Source organism: Chrysemys picta, chromosome 2 (genome assembly GCF_011386835.1).
Source record: "Chrysemys picta bellii isolate R12L10 chromosome 2, ASM1138683v2, whole genome shotgun sequence".
Taxonomy (NCBI): Eukaryota; Metazoa; Chordata; order Testudines; family Emydidae; genus Chrysemys; species Chrysemys picta.
Window position 1 is genome coordinate 163,523,072 of NC_088792.1, and position 18,573 is coordinate 163,541,644.

General features: G+C 45.1%; 1 protein-coding gene across 2 annotated transcripts in view; it reads left to right on the forward strand.

Moving 5' to 3' along the window:
* LOC101942705 (disintegrin and metalloproteinase domain-containing protein 18) overlaps positions 1 to 16,516 on the forward strand; it is a 95,968-nt gene extending 79,452 nt beyond the window's left edge. For both annotated transcript variants that reach the window (XM_065584716.1, XM_065584715.1), the window contains 6 exons: positions 1,547 to 1,730; positions 2,037 to 2,117; positions 2,525 to 2,633; positions 3,931 to 4,087; positions 13,697 to 13,729; positions 15,464 to 16,516. In XM_065584716.1, the coding sequence (XP_065440788.1) occupies positions 1,547 to 1,730; positions 2,037 to 2,117; positions 2,525 to 2,633; positions 3,931 to 4,087; positions 13,697 to 13,729; positions 15,464 to 15,470 (571 nt within the window). In that variant the 3' untranslated portion in view covers positions 15,471 to 16,516. The remainder of the gene's footprint in view (positions 1 to 1,546; positions 1,731 to 2,036; positions 2,118 to 2,524; positions 2,634 to 3,930; positions 4,088 to 13,696; positions 13,730 to 15,463) is intronic.
* Positions 16,517 to 18,573: the final 2,057 nt, after the last annotated feature.

Here is an 18,573-nt window from a genome sequence, read left to right on the forward strand (position 1 = left end):
CAATCCCATTGATTATTGTCATCCCACCATGGTTCAGAAATTCCTATTTTGTGTAGGTTCTCTTCACTTGCCAGGCATTTCAGTTCACCTATTTTTGCCTTTAAGATAAATGCAAACATTTGGAGTCTATATACTTTAAACTTTACATTTCCTCTTGCCCTACAGAAATTAAAATTGAAGCAAAAACTATTAACTTGAAACTGGAATGTTTTATTGTTGATAAAATACTTTCAAAAGACGCTTTAAAACTTTTTAAAAAATCTGCTTCTAAATTAATTTTGATGGGCTCTGAGGGGTGCAATTTATTTTAATTTAAAAATGTTATCTCCACTATCTAGTCCTCTGGGCAAATCAAACAAACAAACAAATTAATCAGACAACTGGCTGCATAAAAAAAAATCACAAACTGACCACTAACTCCATATCATGATAAAAAAGCAAGGAAGTGAAAAACGTTATTCCTAACCAAAGTGACCCAAAGAGTCCTTGCAAATGTAACCACTTTATTTCAAGCAGAGTAGATTGGTGGACTTTGCAGCATTCCCTGAAGAGTCAAGACTAACAAATTTTACTCCTGGGGAAATTCTGCACCACTGCACATGCGCAAAATTTATGTCCCCCACAGATTTATTTGCTTCCCTGCAGAAAAATGACTTTCTGATGGGGAAGCAAAGGGAGCCACAAGAGTGGTCATGCAACCCTCCCCAGCTGTATGTTTCGGGTGCCCAGGGAACTGGTAGAGAGTGGCCTGTGCTCCCCAGTGCCATGCTGGAGCTTCCATATTTATTTGACAAATAAAATTTACAGAATTTTAAAATATTGTGCTTGGCATTTTTTTTTTTTTTTTTGGCACAGAAGTAAAATTCAGGCTTCATTGGGCCAACACAGGAAACAAATTCCAGCATTGTGGTCCCTCTAGTAAGAACAGCCTGTCCTCAGTCAGTGATATATAAATCTAGGACTTCTGGCAAGAAAATATCAGCTGTCATTGTGGTATTATGTGGGAAGAAGTGTTCTCTCAGGTGTCCCTCTGGTTTTGCCACAGTATCGGGATGCTTTGGGAAGGTGCTTCACATGGAGGAGGAGCCTAGACACTAATTTTTTAAAACCCTTTTTTTACTGTGCATGGAATATTTCACATGTGCAACAGTCTCTGTGTTTTATATATGTCATAACAGTACTTCTTTAAGTAATACATGGGGAATGAAATTTAATAATGGGCTCTTCAATCTAGCACACAAAGGTGTAACAAAATCCAATGGCTGGAAGTTGAAATAGTCAAATTCTGGCTGGAAATATGGCACACATTTTTAACAGTAAGGGTAATTAACCATTGAAACAACTTACCAAGCTTGAGGTGGATTCTCCAAGCTTGGTGTTTTGCATCAAGGGACCAAAGCAAACCTAAGGGATCCCAAAAATTGAGCCCTCTGTACAGAGTATAGTTATCCCTTCTCACGGAAATTATGGTATGATTGAATATTTAATATTTTGAACTGTCATATGCCAAATATGTAATTTTAATTTTCTTCTCATATGTTTGTAGGGATCTCCAGTGTGGGAAGTTAGTTTGTCAATATCCGAGTAATAGACCATTCATTAAGGAAAAGGCTGCTGTCATTTATGCCAGGGTGCAGAATTCCTTATGCATAACTTTAGATTATATGAAGGGGCCTCAAGTGAAGGATCCAATGTTGGTGAAGGATGGTACTCTCTGTGGTAAGCAAAAGGTAACAAATCTTTTTTTAAACTGTTAGCAATGTAAATGTTTTCCATGTAAACATACACTTTTTAGAAGTTGCTAGTAATATTGGAGCAATGATGAGCCGCACTGGCTTACTGAGTTATAAAATTAACTGTTTTGTCCCCTGATTTACTCTAAACTAGCCAAGAACTATTTCCAAATATTTTGAGATAAAATAGGATCTGGTAAACAGCTTTCTGCTCTTAAACAGCCTGAAAAGGACCCTCAAACATAGAGAATTTTTTTCTATGCTTTCTGTTGACCTTGAATTGTATGTATGTTTGGCTTTTAGATTTGTATGAACCAGAAATGTGTAGATGCTGCTGTCCTGAAATACAACTGTGATGTAAAGAAAAAATGCAATGACCATGGAGTAAGTAACAGAACGTTATTATTATTATAATATTGTTTAGATTAATGATATTTTGGATTTGCAGATATTTTCCTTATAAATTGCCAACTGAAAAAGCAACTTTGGGCTGACATTTAGCATGCAAAGTCTTCGTGCCATGGCTAATTGGTTTGGTTTTTCCTGATACTTAGAGTCATATTCTTGGTTTTCTTTCTAGACAGTAGTCTGTGGTACTTTACATTTGATGTGTTTTCTGAAACAGACAGTTGATTAGTTTTTAAGAATTGAGAATTTGGTTATAAAGAAGAGAGATCTTGAAGTAAAACGGTTTCCTAAAAGCATGTGTAATGGGATTTCCCCATATTTTGAGACTTCCAGCTACAAAGTATAAAAAGTAATTAAACAGGATTTCCCCCCTTTTATTTCAGGTGTGCAACAACAGAGGAAATTGTCACTGTAGGTCTGGCTGGCTGCCACCAGATTGCAAAATTTCATCAAAAGGATATGGAGGGAGTATTGACAGTACTTTCAAAAGTGGTTAGTTATCTTGGGAAATTCTGTACCCTGTGTTGGTTTTTTCCCAGTGAAACATTTAAGAAAATAAGAATGGCCATACTGGGTCAGACCAATCATCCAGCTAGCCCAGTATCCTGTCATCTAACAGTGGCCAGTGCCAGATGCTTCAGAGGGAGTAAACAGAACAAGACAGTATATCGAGTGCTCCATCCCTGTCATCCAGTCTCAGCTTCTGGCAATCAGGTTTATGAACACCCAGAGCATGAGGTTGCATCACTGACCATCTTGGCTAATAGCCATTGATGGAGCTATTCTCCAGGATCTTACCTAATTCTCTTTTGAACCCAAATATACGAGTTCCCCAGGTAGTGCGTAGTGTGAAGAAGTACTTCCTTATGTTTGTTTTAAACCTGATGCTTATTAATTTCATTGGGTGACCCTGGTTCATGTGTTATGTGAAGAGATAAATAACACTTCCTTCTTCGCTTTCTCCACACTATTCATGATTTTATAGAGCTCTATCTTATCTCTCTTAGACATCTCTTTTCTAAGCTGAACAGTCCCAGTCCTTTTAACCTCTCCTCCTATGGAAGCTGTTCCATACCCCAAATCATTTTTATTGCCCTTTTCTGTACTTTTCCTTCACTAAAAAAGAAAAAATATCTGAAATATATACCATGGAACAGTTAAGAGTTTGCGTTTTAAGGGGAAATACGTAAAATGAGGTTCTACATCTTAAATGTGAAAAAGAAGAGAAAAGTTTAATACTATTCTTTCTTTTTATTATATTACTTTAATCGTATGGATAACAGCATTTTAATAAACGAATTGCTATTGGATACAAGAAAGTGATCATGTATTGTACTATCTTGATTAGATACAGTCAACTGGCTGTTATATTTTAACATTGTTTAATCTAAGACTCTTAATATGATTCAGCTGATTTAAAATCTAATCTAAATTACATGTTAAGTGATTTTGTTGATCATAGCTGTGCTAATGCATTTCAATCCTATAATGCAATAGTGTGTTGTTCTGGTCCTGAACTACTTTTGAATACCAGCTGGCAATTGTACTATGTTTTGAACATTATGTGCAATCATTCCTTAAAGTATCAAAGTAACTTGCTTGTTCACAGCATCCTTTTTCAAAGTGTGACAGTTTGGGGAATCTCATGTTTGCAGGTTTCAGGTGTGTCTGCTATAGTCACATTTTTGTTCCATTCCTTTCTATCACTAACAGGTAAATACAGGATAATATCTCCTCTGGTTGGAGACCCCTAAATCATAAAGATCTGTGATATTTCTTTCCTTGCTAGATGCAATCATTGACAGACTTCACCGGAACACTTTGAAGAACTGGCTTCTGCTAAGTTTCTGTCTCTTTCTGCCTGTCCTTGTTTGTTCTATCATCATGATTATAAAACGAAATGAATTGAATAGATGCTGCACTAAGGAAGAATCACAAGTTGATGAGTAAGTTTATTTTGTTCACCTATCTAATTCGAACCTTTCTTTTAGGGATCTGGAATCTTCCCGGGCACTGGGGAAGGTGGTGAGTTCATGAGCAAGACCATAGGAGTGGAATAGTTGAGTGGTGCTGTAATGTGCACACTTGTTGTGATGCCTCCTCATGGCTGGGTCTAGAGATCAGCTCTCATTAGGTCTAGGACCTCCTTCCATTGCTCATTTGGCCCGTGGTAGCTCCAGCTCTCTTTTTGTGACTCAGCCTTCCGGCCAGATCACTATAGTCTTCCTCTTCCAGGGGTATCAAAGTCCCACTGGACAAACTGTCTATCTGAAGTCTCAGGCAGTATTCTGATCCACTTCTTTGGTACTTTCCCAGTAGCTGATAGGGGAACCTGTGCCTGCCCACTACTTCGGATCCCACCCAGGGACTCTATGCCCAGCAACCACAGTCTGCTCAAACTCCGACCCAGTTGCTGTTCCCATGGATTCCCTCCTCCCTCTCTTCTCAATCTTCTGGACCATCTCTTGGTTAACACTGGTACTTCGTCCACTCCCCCATGCCTACCTAACTCCTCCCATCTTCTTGCCAAAGTCTGTAGTCCAAGGCAGGATTCCAGGACTTAGGGCTTGTCTACACTACAGGGGAAATTCGATCTAAGCTATGCAATTTGAGTTACGTGAATAGCGTAACTCAAATTGAGTTAGCTTAGATCTACTTACCGCGGGGTCCACGCTACGCAATGTTGACGGGAGACGCTCTCCCATTGACTCCCCCTACTCTTCTCGATCTGGTGGAGTACAGAAGTCGACGGGAGAGCGATCTGCAGTCGATTTAGCGGGTCTTCACTAGACCCGCTAAACCGACCGCCGATGCATCCATGGCCGCTCATAGGTAAGTGTAGACAAGCCCTTACTCTCCCAATAGAACTCCTTCTTGTACCTAGCCAACTTGCCCGTCTCTAGAGAGTGACTTAAGAGCTCCTCCTTGCAGCCCTCTTCTCGTACTTCCAACTTCCTCTCTTTCCAAGGCCTTGTCTACACTACAAAGTTTTGTCGGCAAAAGTTATGCCGCTTTAATTAAAACCGCTGTTGCATGTCCACACTAGCTCCTTGTGTCGGCAGAGTGCATTCACACTAACAGCTCTTGTATCACCACAGGGAGCAGTGCACTGTGGTAACTATCCCACTATGCAATTGGCTGCAGGGTGCTTTGGGAAGGGTTTGCAATGCCTCATGGGGCAGGTGCAGCATCACGTGATGCAGGTTTCTCAATCCCATTGTTCCAGGGGCAGCCTAGTAGATTGTCAGGTGCTTTTTCAACTGAAATGTGTGGGGGAGGGAGAGGAGAATGGCGTGCCTGGGGTGGGGGAAACAGCAGGCTGACTGACCTATTCTGAACCTCTCCACAGCAGCCTGCTCTGCCTGCCTATGGTTCTGTGATTCTCTCAGAGTTCTCCCACAGTCTCCTCAGCTGCTGGGAGCGGCATCCTGAGCAGCTCTGTAACCTTTCTGTGCTGAGGAATGCCAAAGCAGCACAGCATTTTCTTTTTCTTCTCTCCCCTCATCCCTCCCCCCCCCCCCCCCCGTGCACATTGACTGGAAGATTTTTCCCCAGCAGCAACCGCTGGGTTGGCCTGGGCGCCCCCTGGCGACCTGCCACCCCCTCAGTTCCTTCTTACCGCTAGTGACGGTGGCTGGAACTTCCCTTAGCTCTTGTTCAGCAAACTCATTCTTTCTCTGGTTGTATATAGTTAGTTAGGTTGTGTTCTTAGTATAGAGATTGTTGGGGGTTCTCTCCCCCCCCCCCTTCCACAGCTCCCCGGAACTATGGCATGCCGCAGTCCCCGGGTTTTAAAAACTGTGGCCTGTGTGAAGCGCATGCCGAAGAGTGATCTGCACTCATGTTTACGGTGCTTGGGGGAGACCCATCAAAAAGATCGCTGCAAGATCTGCCGCGAATTCCATCCTAGAACTCTTAAAGGGAACAGCGGCTCACGGTGATCCTCCTGGAGGCAGCTCTACGCCCTCACTCCGACCTGGGTTCAGGGGACCTGACCTCTAATGCGTCATCCTCGACACGGAGCGCCCCAGCACTGTCATCAAGCTCAGCGCTGAGAAAGGACTCCTCCCAAGACACTCGGCACCAACATGGCTCCCCCCAGGGCCTGTCTGATAGTAGGCACCGTTCCCACTTGCTGGTGCCTCAATAGAAGAAGAAGCCAGACAATCGCTCCCCTCTGGCTAAACCAAGAAACGTGAGACCCCAGGTGGGCCACTCTTCTGGATCCCCTGCCAGGGCCAGTCGAGTCTGGCCTTGGTCTCCGGTGCCGACACAGCAGCTACAGCTCCCGTCGACACCAAAAGCTTATCAGGCTGCTTGGAACCTCCTACATCTAACGGTACCGTTCTTGCCCGCCAGGAGGGAGGAACCTTCAACGCCGGCGGACCCGCCCCATCCTCCAGTGCAGTGGAAGGGGAAGCCGGCTATGATGTTGAGGCATTTCCCCTCGCCATGCCTCTTGGCACCAACTTATTCAGACAGAGAGCCTACCCGCTCCCCGAGCTCTTGACATTCGAGGTACCGACCATTCGAGGTGGTCTTCAGTCTCAGAGACCTCGGAGTCAGAGTCCGACTCCTATTGCTCTGAGAGGAGCAGAAGTCATAGATCGTGGTCCGGGAGAGAAGGAGAGAGCCCCAGGCGTGGCCTACACAGTGGCAGAACCCGCCTCAGTGGTCCTTCAGGACCCCTTGGGCCTTTCACCAAGGACAGGGAGGAACCCAGGGTCACCGCTCCACGATGTCTTCTGTGGCCTCAGCCACCTTCGTTCCGCTATCCGCTGCATACCTGCCTTTGGCGCCTGTAGTCCTGACACCTCCGCCTCTGGCACCATCCTGTGAGAGCTCAACAAGTTCATGAAGAAACTCAGGTTCCGCATGATCTCCCTGGCCTCCATCATCCCTTCACTAGATCCAGCAGACTGGTATGCTGCCCTTGACTTGAAGGATGCGTATTTTCACATCGCAATCGCTCAGAACCACAGGTGGTATCTCAGGTTTGTGGTCAATGGTTCCCACTACCAATTTACTGTTCTCCCGTTCAGCCTGTCAGCAGCACCTTGAGTATTCACCAAGTGCATGGTGATTGTTGCCACTTTTCTGCAGAGGCATCAGGTACAGGTGTTTCCGTACCTTGACGACTGGCTGATCAAAGGCCGCTCCAGGATGCAAGTGGAAACTCAGGTTGCATTTATCAGAGCCACCTTCGAGAACCTGGGTCTGCTCCTAAACGAAGCAAAATTGACTCTGTCTCCTGTCCAGAGGCTAGAGTTCATAGGGGCAGTACTGGACTCGACCCAAGCCAGGGCATTCCTCCCACAGGTGAGGTTTCAAGCCCTCAATGACATGATCCAGGGAGTCATGCAGTTTCCCACCACTACTGCAAGAAACTGCCTGAAGCTTCTCTGGCACATGGCAGCCTGTACATACGTGGTACGACATGCCAGACACAGGCTTCGGCCGCTCCAGTCGTGGCTAGCGTCAGTCTATCATCCAGCCCGGGACAGCTTGAACAGGATCGTGACCCTGCCTTGCCCGGTCCTCGATTCCCTCCGGTGGTGGATCGATGCCTTCCAGGTGTGCTCAGGGGTTCCCTTTGCTGCCCCACAGCCACCCCTATTGTTGGTGATGGAAGCATCAGATTTGGGCTGGGGATCTCATTTGGGGACTGGAGAACTCAAGGCCTCTGCTTGCAAGCAGATCTGTGTCAGAGAGCTGAGAGTGGTGCGCCTGGCATGTCAAACATTCCGCCCTTACCTAACCGGGCAATGTGTATCAGTCATGATGGACAATATGATTGCAATGTTCTATATCAGGGGTGGCCAGCCTGTGGCTCCGGAGCCACATGCGGCTCTTCAGGAGTTTATATGCGGCTCCTTGTACAGGCACCAATTCCAGGGCTGGAGCTACAGGCTCCGACTTTCCAATGTGCTGGGGGGTGCTCACTGCTCAACTCCTGGCTCTGCCACAGACCCTGTCCCCACTTCACCCCTTCCCGTCCCCTCCCCTGAGCCTGCCATGCTCTCGCTCCTCCCCAAGGCCTCCTGTATGCCACGGAACAGCTGATCGGGAGGGAGATGAGGGGGAGGTGCTGACCTGCAGGGCTGCCGGTGGATGGGATGCGATGGGAGCGGGGTGGGGAAGCTGATGGAGGGCTGCTGGCAATGTATATTGATAAATTCTGGCTCCTTCTCAGGCTCAAGTTGGCCACTCCTGTTCTATATCAACAAACGGGGGTGCACGCTCCTCTCCCCTGTGCCAGGAAACCCCCTATGGGACTTCTGTGTAGAATATATAATCCACCTGCGTTGTACCTCCCCGGGATTCAGAACAAGCTCGGCAGGTTGTTCCGCAGCCACGAGTGGTCCCTTCGCCCGGATGTCGCAAATTCAGTCGTCCAGAGGTGGGGATTTCCCCCGATGGACCTCTTCGCCACACAACACAACAGGAAGTGCCAGCAGTTCTGCTCCTTCCAGAATCACAGCCTGGGCTCCACCGCGGATGCGTTCCTCCTCAACTGGGGAGGGCCTCTCCTATACGCCTTCCCGACGATACCGCTCTTTCACAAGGTCCTGCTCGAGATCCGCAGAGATCATGCTCAGATCATACTGATAGCACCGGCCTGGGCCCATCAGCACTGGTACACATCCCTCCTAGACATGTCAGTGGGAGCCCCGATTACCTTGCCGTTCTCCCTAGACCTTCTCACACAAGATCATGGACGTCTCCAACACCCAAACCTACAGTTGCTCCATCTTATAGCATTGAAGCTCCATGGTTGAATCCATCGGAACTTTCCTGTTCAGACCAGGTCAGACGGGTCCTCTTTGGCAATAGGAAACCCTCGATGAGGGCCACATACCTTGCCACGTGGAAGAGATTTTTAGTCTGGCTGGCGCAGTGCGACTCGCCCCCGACGCTAGCCTCGGTGCCACACATTCTAGACTACCTTCTACATCTGAAGCAGGAAGGTCTCTTGTTGCCTTCTATAAGAGTGCACTTGGCTGCCATCTCAGCCTTCCACCTGGGTGTACAGGGCCACTCGGTTTTCGCTAACCGCATGGTCAGCCAATTCCTAAAGGGGCTCAACGGGTTTTACCCTCATGTCCATCAACCGGTCCCTGCCTGGGACCTCAACTTGGTCCTCTCTAGGCTCATGGGGCCCCCCTTAGAGCCTGTAGCAACATGTTCCCTGCTCTACCTCCTAAAAGGTCGCGTTCCTGATGGCGATAACCTCGGCCAGGAGGATATCTGAGCTCAGGGCCCTGATTTCAGACCCGCCCTACACCATGTTCTTTAAGGACAAGGTTCAGCTCAGACCTCGCCCTGCCTTCCTCCCAAGGTTATCTCTCAGTTTCATATCAACCAGGACATCTTCCTCACAGTTTTCTACCCTAAACCTCATTCCAGCAACAGGGAGCAGAGCGCTGGCCTTCTATATCGAGAGAACAAAACTGTTCAGAAAGTCGGTCCAGCTCTTTGTGACAGTGGTGGACAGGATGAAAGTTTAGCTGGTTTCGCCCCAGCGCATTCCATCATGGATCGTGTCCTGTATCTGTGAGTGCTACAACCTGGCAGGTGTTCCCACACGTCTGATCATTGCGCACTCTACCAGGGCGCAGGCTTCATTGACGGCGTTCCTGGCGCAAGTTCCCACCCAGGAAATCTGCAGAGCAGCGACGTGGTCTTCCATACACACTTTCACTGTGCATTATGCAATCACCTGGCAGGCCAGAGACGATGCGGCCTTCGGAAGAGCAGTACTTCAATCAGTGGACAGCTCCGGCCCCACCTCCTAAATTTGGCTTGGGAGTCACCTGATTGGAATGGACATGAACAAGCACTTGAAGAAGAAAAAATGGTTACTCACTTCTTGTAACTGTTGTTCTTCGAGATGTGTTGTTCATGTCCATTCCAATACCCACCCTCCTATCCCTGTCGGAGAAGCCGGCAAGAAGGAACTGAGGGGGTTATGGATTGGCAGGGCTCTATATTGGGTGCCATGAAGGCGTGACTCCAGGGAGCGCTCAGGCTGACTCGACGGATGCTGCTAGGAGAAAAATCTTCTGGCCAACGTGCACGTGCATGCACACACACCTGATTGGAATGGACATGAACAACATATCTCAAAGAACAACAGTTACGAGAAGTGAGTAACTGTTTTTTATTCCTCCATAAGATATACCAAACCAGCAACGAAAGTAAACTGTCTCACCACACTGGCTAACAAGAAATCAGGAAATCAGTTTCCTTAGGCATTCCAGTCCTTGCATCACCACCAAAAACACTGGATTTAAAGATGAGTGGTTCTTTAAAACCAGGCTCATCAAACAACAGGTTCTTCTGATCCCAAAGGACCAGCCACACCCCCAGGTCAATATAAACTCAGATCTTACTCAATAATCACGCTGTTGCCAATCCTTTAGTATCTAAAATCTAAAGGTTTATTTATAGATAGATAGATAGATAGAAAGAAAGAAAGAAAGAAAGAAAGAAAGAAAGAAAGAAAGAAAGAAAGAAAGAAAGAAAGAAAGAAAGAAAGAAAAGGGAGAGTTAAAATCGGTTAAATGAATCAAATACATACATTAATTGTAAAGTTCTCGGTTCAGGCTTGTAGCAGTGATGGAATGAACTGCTGGCTTAAGTCAAGTCTCTGGCTGCTTCCAAATCATTGGAAGGTCCTCAATTCCTTGGTTAGAATACTTCCATTAGTCCAAAGGCTTGAGTAGGATAGAGACTGGAGCAGGATAGAGGCAAAATGGAGGTGTTTCCAGTGCTTTTTATATCTTCTGCCATGTGGAGGGAATCCCATTGTTCTTACTGTGGAAAATTACAGTAACAAGATGGTGTTTGAACTCCAAGTCACATGTCCATGCATGATTTTGCCTAGTCACAGCAGGAAAGTCCATTAAGAGTAGATAGGTGTCTTCCATTGTAAGTTAAATGTCCTTTAATGGGCCATTCTACTTGAATAGTTCCTTCAAGATGTGCAGGCTAAATACCTTGTGGGCGTTACCCCAGGAGCAAACATTTGAAATACAGGTATAGAGCCAATACTCATAATTTCAAATACAAAAATGATACATGCATACAAATAGCATAATCATATTCAGCAAATCATAACCTTTCCATAGGCACCTTACTTGACAACCTTTGTACAAGATTTGTTGCAAATATATAACAACAATGTTCTATATGGTCATATTTTAATCAGATAACATCACAGCCTCTCGTTGAGGTGGTTTTATTTTGTCGGCAAAAGTAGCTTTATAGTGTGTACACCTCCCGTTTTGCATACAAAACTTTGCAGTATAGACAAGGCCTAAGCCTGTCTCAGCTCCTCACCCAGCTTGGCTTCATCAGCATTAGTCCTTCTCCGGTCCTGGCTCTCCTCCAGGTTAATTGTCCTATTTTTCCTCTTCAGGCCTAGTGTGTGTGTATAGGGAGGTAGACAGCCTATCACAGGCGCATATTAGAAAGTACTTGTTTTTTAAAGTGTGTAGGGTATAATAGATGGGATTTCCAAGCTGACTCTTTCAACAGTGGATGTGAGAGATACACAAAGGGAACTTTCCTAAGGTAAAATGAAACCAGTAAAAAAATGTAGAAAAGAGTGAAAGAAGTAAAGGATAAATGTGCCTGCTACAAATGCTAGTAATATATTGATTGTTGGATTAGAATTGTGTTTTCAGGAAGTGTGATGTAACCAGAATGATAGAGACTTGGTGAAACCAAGACCTTCAGTTGGGAGATGAAATTAATAGTAAATAAAGTTTACTGAAGGGGCATAAAAACAAAGCAAGATGAGGGGTTGCAGTACAGGAAACTTTGTTTACAGAAGGCGATGCTATACAACCCTGCTCAGTGGAAGCTCAGTTATATCCTTGAGGTTTTCAAAGTTGGATGGGATACTTTTACTTTACTGCACTCCAGGGCCAACCCCCTGTTCATACCAACTATTTTTGTGTCTCCCCAAACATTAGGATACATTGATTTATTCTCGATTAGTATTTTGGTTACACAGCACAGACCATTTGGATTGAAGAACAAGATAAAAATAGATGATCCTTGGTTGTTCTCTAGATTTCTTAGAGAAATTAGATGGGAGACTAGCAAGTGTTTCTACTGATAACCCAGACCCTGTAAAAATAATGTTGTTGTGAAGAAGGGTAATATTTTATCCACTGATGGACCCCCCACTTCTGTTGGCAGATACCTTCCCTCCCAAAAGGTATAGGCCAGCAATGAGTCAAACCTTACATTGACTTCAGTGATAGACGATCAGACCCTATTCACTGATGCCACCAGTTATTGAAAATGACTCTTTAGCTCAGTGGTGGGCAACCTGCAGCCCGCGGGCCGCACGTGGCCCGTCAGGGTAATCTGGTGGCGGGCCACGAGACACTTTGTTTACATTGACTGTCTGCAGGCACGGCTGCCCGCAGCTTCCAGGGGTCATGGTTTGCCATTCCTGGCCAATGGAAGCTGCGGAAAGCAGCGCAGGCCGCAGGGACGTGCTGGCCTTATCACTGCTGTCCTCTCAAGATGGAATCAAGCATAATTTCATCAGGTTGTAAATTCTGATGAGTTTCTGTAGAAAGAATTATAATGAAAAATACTGGACTTCAGAAAATAAAACTCCCTGAGAATGCAAAAGGAGTTAAAGAAAATTGTTTGAATTCAGTAATACCTGGGAAAAGCACTTGGGAAAGTAAAAACTGTACTCAAGATACAAACAAAGAGACTACATGTTCCAATAAAAACTGAAACAGTGTAAAAGGCAACCAAAATCCACAGGGCTAAATACAGGGCCATCCCTAGCTATTTTGGGGCCTTACGCAGCCCCCCTGTGCGGGGGGGCGGGGAGCAGGCCTCCATGGGGGGAGGGGGAGCTGGCTTGGGGCAGGGGGAACCATCCCCCAGCACTCACCGGCGGCGCAGCTGGGGCCAGGTCCCTGCACTTCCTGCTGCTGGTGAGTGCAGGCCTGGCCCTCCTGCAGTCCTCAGAGCCGGGAAGAGGCGGGTCTGGGGTGGAGCAGGGGTGGGAAGAGGCGGGGTGGGGGCAGAGCAGGGCGGGGGCTTTGGGGAAGGGGTGGAGTGGGGGCGGAGCAGGGGTAGGAAGAGGCGGGGCAGGGGGCCTGGGGAAGAGGTGGGGCAGGGGCTGGAGCAGTACACAGCTGCGCAGGGCACCAGGAAATTTGGTGTCCCAAGTTTCCTGGTGCCCTACGCAGCTGCATACTTGGCGTACGGGTAAGGACGGCCCTGGCTAAATAGGAAGGTAAAGAGAAGCATGGAAGAAAATGTAAGGCCATTTTACCACTATGGAGAATGAGAGGGTGTCCTCTGGTTAAAGAGAGAGCCAAACTACTTGGGTAAAAGTAATCTTCACAATAAATTTACTGTATGCTCTAGAGCTATGAGACTATGTGTATGGTATGCTTAATTTTAAATACTGTGGAAGTTAATAAAGCATCTTATTGCTATACCTAAACAAATAGTGAGAACTCTGTTTTTCTCCGACAATACTCATACCACTCTGTTTTCTAATCTAAATCTAGATTAGAAGACATGGATCAGTCAGAAAATCCAAGGTAAATTTCATATCTGTCAGTGCAGTAGAACATGTATCTAGTTTTCTTTTATTTAGAATATGCTTAATATTTACATGCCAAAATCTGCATTTGATAGTTGCAATGTGACTTTGAAGCACATTTGAACATTTCATTGCCAACTTGATTTTAAAGTACAGTTTGAAAGAAAAAAAAAAAAGCTATCAAATGTAATGCATTGATACCATGTTCTTTAAATTTACCAATTGTGATTAAGAAAGATAAATTTCATCCTTAAATTATTTAGAAAAGTTAGCAGTCTCTGTAAATAGCGCCTCTATCATATTACAGAATGTTGGGCCAGTTTTTTAAAGGTATATAGGTGCCTAAAGATGCAGATAAGCACCTAATGCAGCGGCTCTCAAACTTTAGCAACCCGAAGACCCCCATTTTGATTTAAAAATTTTCACGGACCCCCAAGCTTCCCGCTCACCCCAGACCCCGCCCCCACTCCACCCCTTCCCCCAAGTCCCCATCCTCACCCCTTCTCTTCCCTGCCTCTTTCCACCCTCTCCCCTTGTCACGGAGTGTGGGGGGACACAAGGCCCTGCCCCCTCCCCCGGCTTCCTGCGATTCACCATGACTCTCAGCCAGCCAGTAAAGCAGAAGGTTTATTTAGACGACAGGAACACAGTCCAAGACAGGTCTTGCAGGCACAGACAATAGGACCCCCTCAGTTAGGTCCATCTTGGGATCCCAGGGCACCACAGCCCCCTTGGGGGGTCAGAGCCCCGTCTGTCTCCCAGCCATTCCACCAGCCAGCCCCTGAAACTCCCCCCCTCCCTAGCGTCTCCTCCCCCAGCCCTTGTTCAGTTTCCGGGGCAAAAGGGTCACCTGGCCTCTAACCCCTTACTGGGTTCTCACGTTACATGCTCAGGTATTCTCCCTCAAAGCCAGTCTCCCATCCCCCCATGCAGACCATCCTAGCCTAGGGTGACCAGATGTCCCGATTTTATAGGGACAGTCCCGATTTTTGGGTCTTTTTTTTTATATAGGCTCCTATTACCCGCCACCCCCATCCCGATTTTTCACATTTGCTATCTGGTCATCCTATCCTAGCCACACTCCCCTGCCTTCCCAGCCAACACTCCCCTCTCAGCATTCAAAGACCACATTAAGAACAGTCCCAGTTTGTCACACCCCTGAGTATGCCCCGTCCCCACTCCTCCCTTTTGCACGCCGCTGAACAGCTGAGTGATAAGGTACACTTTCCCCTTCAAGAGTGGAGCAAGCTGTGTTCACAATACTCTCGAACACTATTAGTCTGGGAGTTACCTTCTCCACACCTATCATTAAATTAATAATCTAGCCTGTTTTTTGACTGTATGAAGATATTTACTAAACTATTTCAAATTTAATCTGATCATCAATATTGGTCATCTTTTGCTGTATTTTTAGTCCTGGACTGTATCCTGTTCCAAGTTCACCACCAGGTATTTTTTGAATTCAGCCATAATAAATATGTCTGTTGTTTGTCGGAGGGTAAACTCAAGCCCAATTATAACATCAAATATAGTTTGCTGTCTGAGGCAAGACTGGTAGTAGTGAAAGCTACCTTATGATGGAAGTGGGCTTGAGTCTACCTTCTGACAGATAACAGACATACTTATTACGGCTGAATTCCCAGCTAAATAATTTGCTTACGTTGCTATGTTTTATTTATTCTTGTTGATTCTGTTAACAGCAATGTGTTTTTTCCCTTATTCTGTCTGCCAGTGTATAGCCAATAACACCAGAAGGCTGGAAATTATATAAGCAGTCAGTTTAAAGCAGATGGCAAAGTACTTCCAGCATGGAACCTCCGAATGGACAGTGCAATATATAACCAGCTTTTAATTTGGAGTTGTTTTTTTAATTATTCAGGTTAACTATTTCCATCCCCCCATAAAGATTGAGTGGTTTTTTTTAAGAAAAAAAAAGTAATAGTACTGTAAAGCAAAGACTGAACTTAAATTTGTTGTATATGTACATTTTCCTGTACATAACCACTAAACATATTTAATGATTTATATCTAGTGTAAATTCATGCCAGTCATAGGGCTTGAAAATTGCACTTTCCCATTTGCTAAGATGAGTTAGAAGCTTTTGGGGGTGAGAGTTACTTCACTTTCTGCAGAATTCAAGCTTTCATTTGAGGGTCGGATGTTTCTAGTCCTTAACAGTTCCAAAGACAGCCTGACAGATATAATCAACATAGTGCTGTCTGAGTCTGTCTCCAGACAGCCTGAAACAATAGCTTGGTGTTAGAGGTTTGAACTCCCACAATCATCTCAAAGGGGTGTTCAATTAACTGTTCTCTCATAAACCACTGAAGGAGCAAACCCCACAAGGTGAGGATTCGGAAGACACCACAAGCACTGGCCAGCAGAGCTGGCGAGCATTTGAGGAGAGTATGCTGCATCCTCCTTAGGCAATGTAGCAGTAGGAGTTCCCCGTGAGAACTCCATTCTGCCTAACACAGGCTAGTGCCTAGAAGGCATTTATAAGCCCTTAGGAATTCCTGTAGTTTAAATAATTTAGTTAAAAGATAGTAATTTGATTTCTCATAAAAATTGCTCTAGACTTTAATAGTTTTTTGACCTGACTTCATTATATTTTTTCTGTGGGCTATTGCAATGAAAATTGGGGAATATTTTCTCTTCCTGCACCTCAACTGTGAACTCTTAATGGATTCTCAATTTGCCTAGGAAATGTTTGTAACCTTTTAATTTTATTTTGGAGGAGTCTTCTCCTTATGTAATTCTGAATTGGATGTTAATTAATTACAAAATAAAGGAATATTTTTTAAAAAAATCTGGAAACAGCTACATATCTTATTTGAGCTGGGTAAATCCAGAAGTTCATGTTACCATTTCAACTTGGATTATTTTTACTAAATTTAAATATTTCTCTAAATTAGGTGAAAGGAGCCTTTTCTGGTGATCTGCAGAATACAATAATTTGAGAACCATGTAGCTGAAGACTGGGCAATTGCACAGAGCATGTTCTCAAACTAGCATAAGTTCTACTAATATAAGCACAATGGCATCCACAGTAGAGGGTTTTGCCAGTATAGCTATTGAAGGACATAAATCCACACCGTGTAGAGATCAAGCATAAGAGTTTATTACACACAGCGCTGGCGGAGTGTCACCTTGCTTATTAGGCTCAGAGACACTGTCAATCAATTGATTACAATAGAATATATAGATTTTCCATGGGCGGGGGAAAGTGACGGGGTAGGCAGTTCCACACCCCGGGATAGGTTTTGCAGCAAGACAAGATAGCACATTAGCCAATGGTTAAAAGGTTACATAATGTCTCCGCCCATGGTCTCAAGTTAGCAAGTTAACATTTAATTAATACTTTGATAAAATGTTATTAGTATAAAATATATATGTTGAATTCTGATTTGGGGTCCATAGGAATGGAGCAACTCCTTTGATTGTCCAACAGGTACATTCCTAGGGGTTAAAGCAAAGAAACAGTGAAAGGATATGATAATACAGATTGTCTTCTTTATGTCTTAAGGCCGGGCATTGGTCCCTGTGAAAGGGAGGTGGAAGGATGCCATATCTTTATACTGACATGTGCCAATTTCCATAAACTCAAGGTTGGATATGTGGGAAGAATGTTCCCTACAGAAGAGACTGACACAATAGGAACAGGGATCCTTTGTTCAATTTGAAACTTTGAATAAGACACAATTATTTAGTTATTGCTTCAACATCTGGCATTTCTACTGACCAAGCATATCTTAGCAAAGGCAATGTTATCTTGTTTACTCCAGCTTTCTCTTAGCTGATCACTATTAGCTAGGCCTCTGGTCTCTTGACCAAACTCTGGACTTTGGGTCTGAAAAAGAGCTGACACAATCCATATACCAGATTGTTATATAAAATGCACATGGATTTTAACCCTTCAGCTATACTAGTATCAGTACACGGGCAAAACCCTTCTAGTGCAGTGGTTCCCAAACTTGTTCTGCCACTTGTGCAGGGAAAGCCCCCGGCAGGCTGGGCCAGTTTGTGTACCTGCTGCGTCTGCAGGTTCGGCCGATCACAGCTCCCAGTGGCCGCGGTTCACTGCTCCAGGCCAAGCGGTGGAACAAGTTTGGGAACCACTGTCCTAGTGTAAATAAGGCCTTACTCAGGGTCTGTCTACACTAGAGTTGGAAGGTGTAACTTCCAGATAGAGGAGACATACCCGACTAGCTCTGATCAAGCTAGTGCACTAAAAAGAGAAATGTAGCCATAGCAGGACTAGCCACTCCAAGTATGATCCAGTCAGAGCCCAAAAGTACATATTCAGGGCAACCAGCCCCTCACACCACCATGGCTGCACTTCTATTTTCAGCATTCTGTCTTAATCAGAGCTAGCGCAGGTATGTCTCGAGCTGGAATTTACACGTTCCAGCTCTAGTACAGACGTACCTTCAATGGCCAGCAAAATGAAGAAACCACAGCTGCTCTCTTTATACATTAGATCATGCAAAAAGAAATCTAATACACTGCCTTTAGCGACATTAAAACCAGGAGTAAAACAAACATTAAAAAGGAAACCTCAAAGTTTTCTAAATGCCGATGAAGAGCTGGCTCACACAATATATATAGGATGACATATCCATGAACCCTGGCTAAGGGTACATTTGCACCACAAATTAAAGTGCAATTGTGGCAGGGGTAGATATACCTGCACTAGCTTTAATCCAGCGAGCGCAGGCAACAATGGAGTGTAGACCTGGGGGTACGTACTGGCTGCCCCAGTACAAGCGCACTGAGGACCCTGGCTAGGTACTGAGGTTGCTAACCTGCACTGGAACCCCTGATGCTAAATCTTCTCTACAA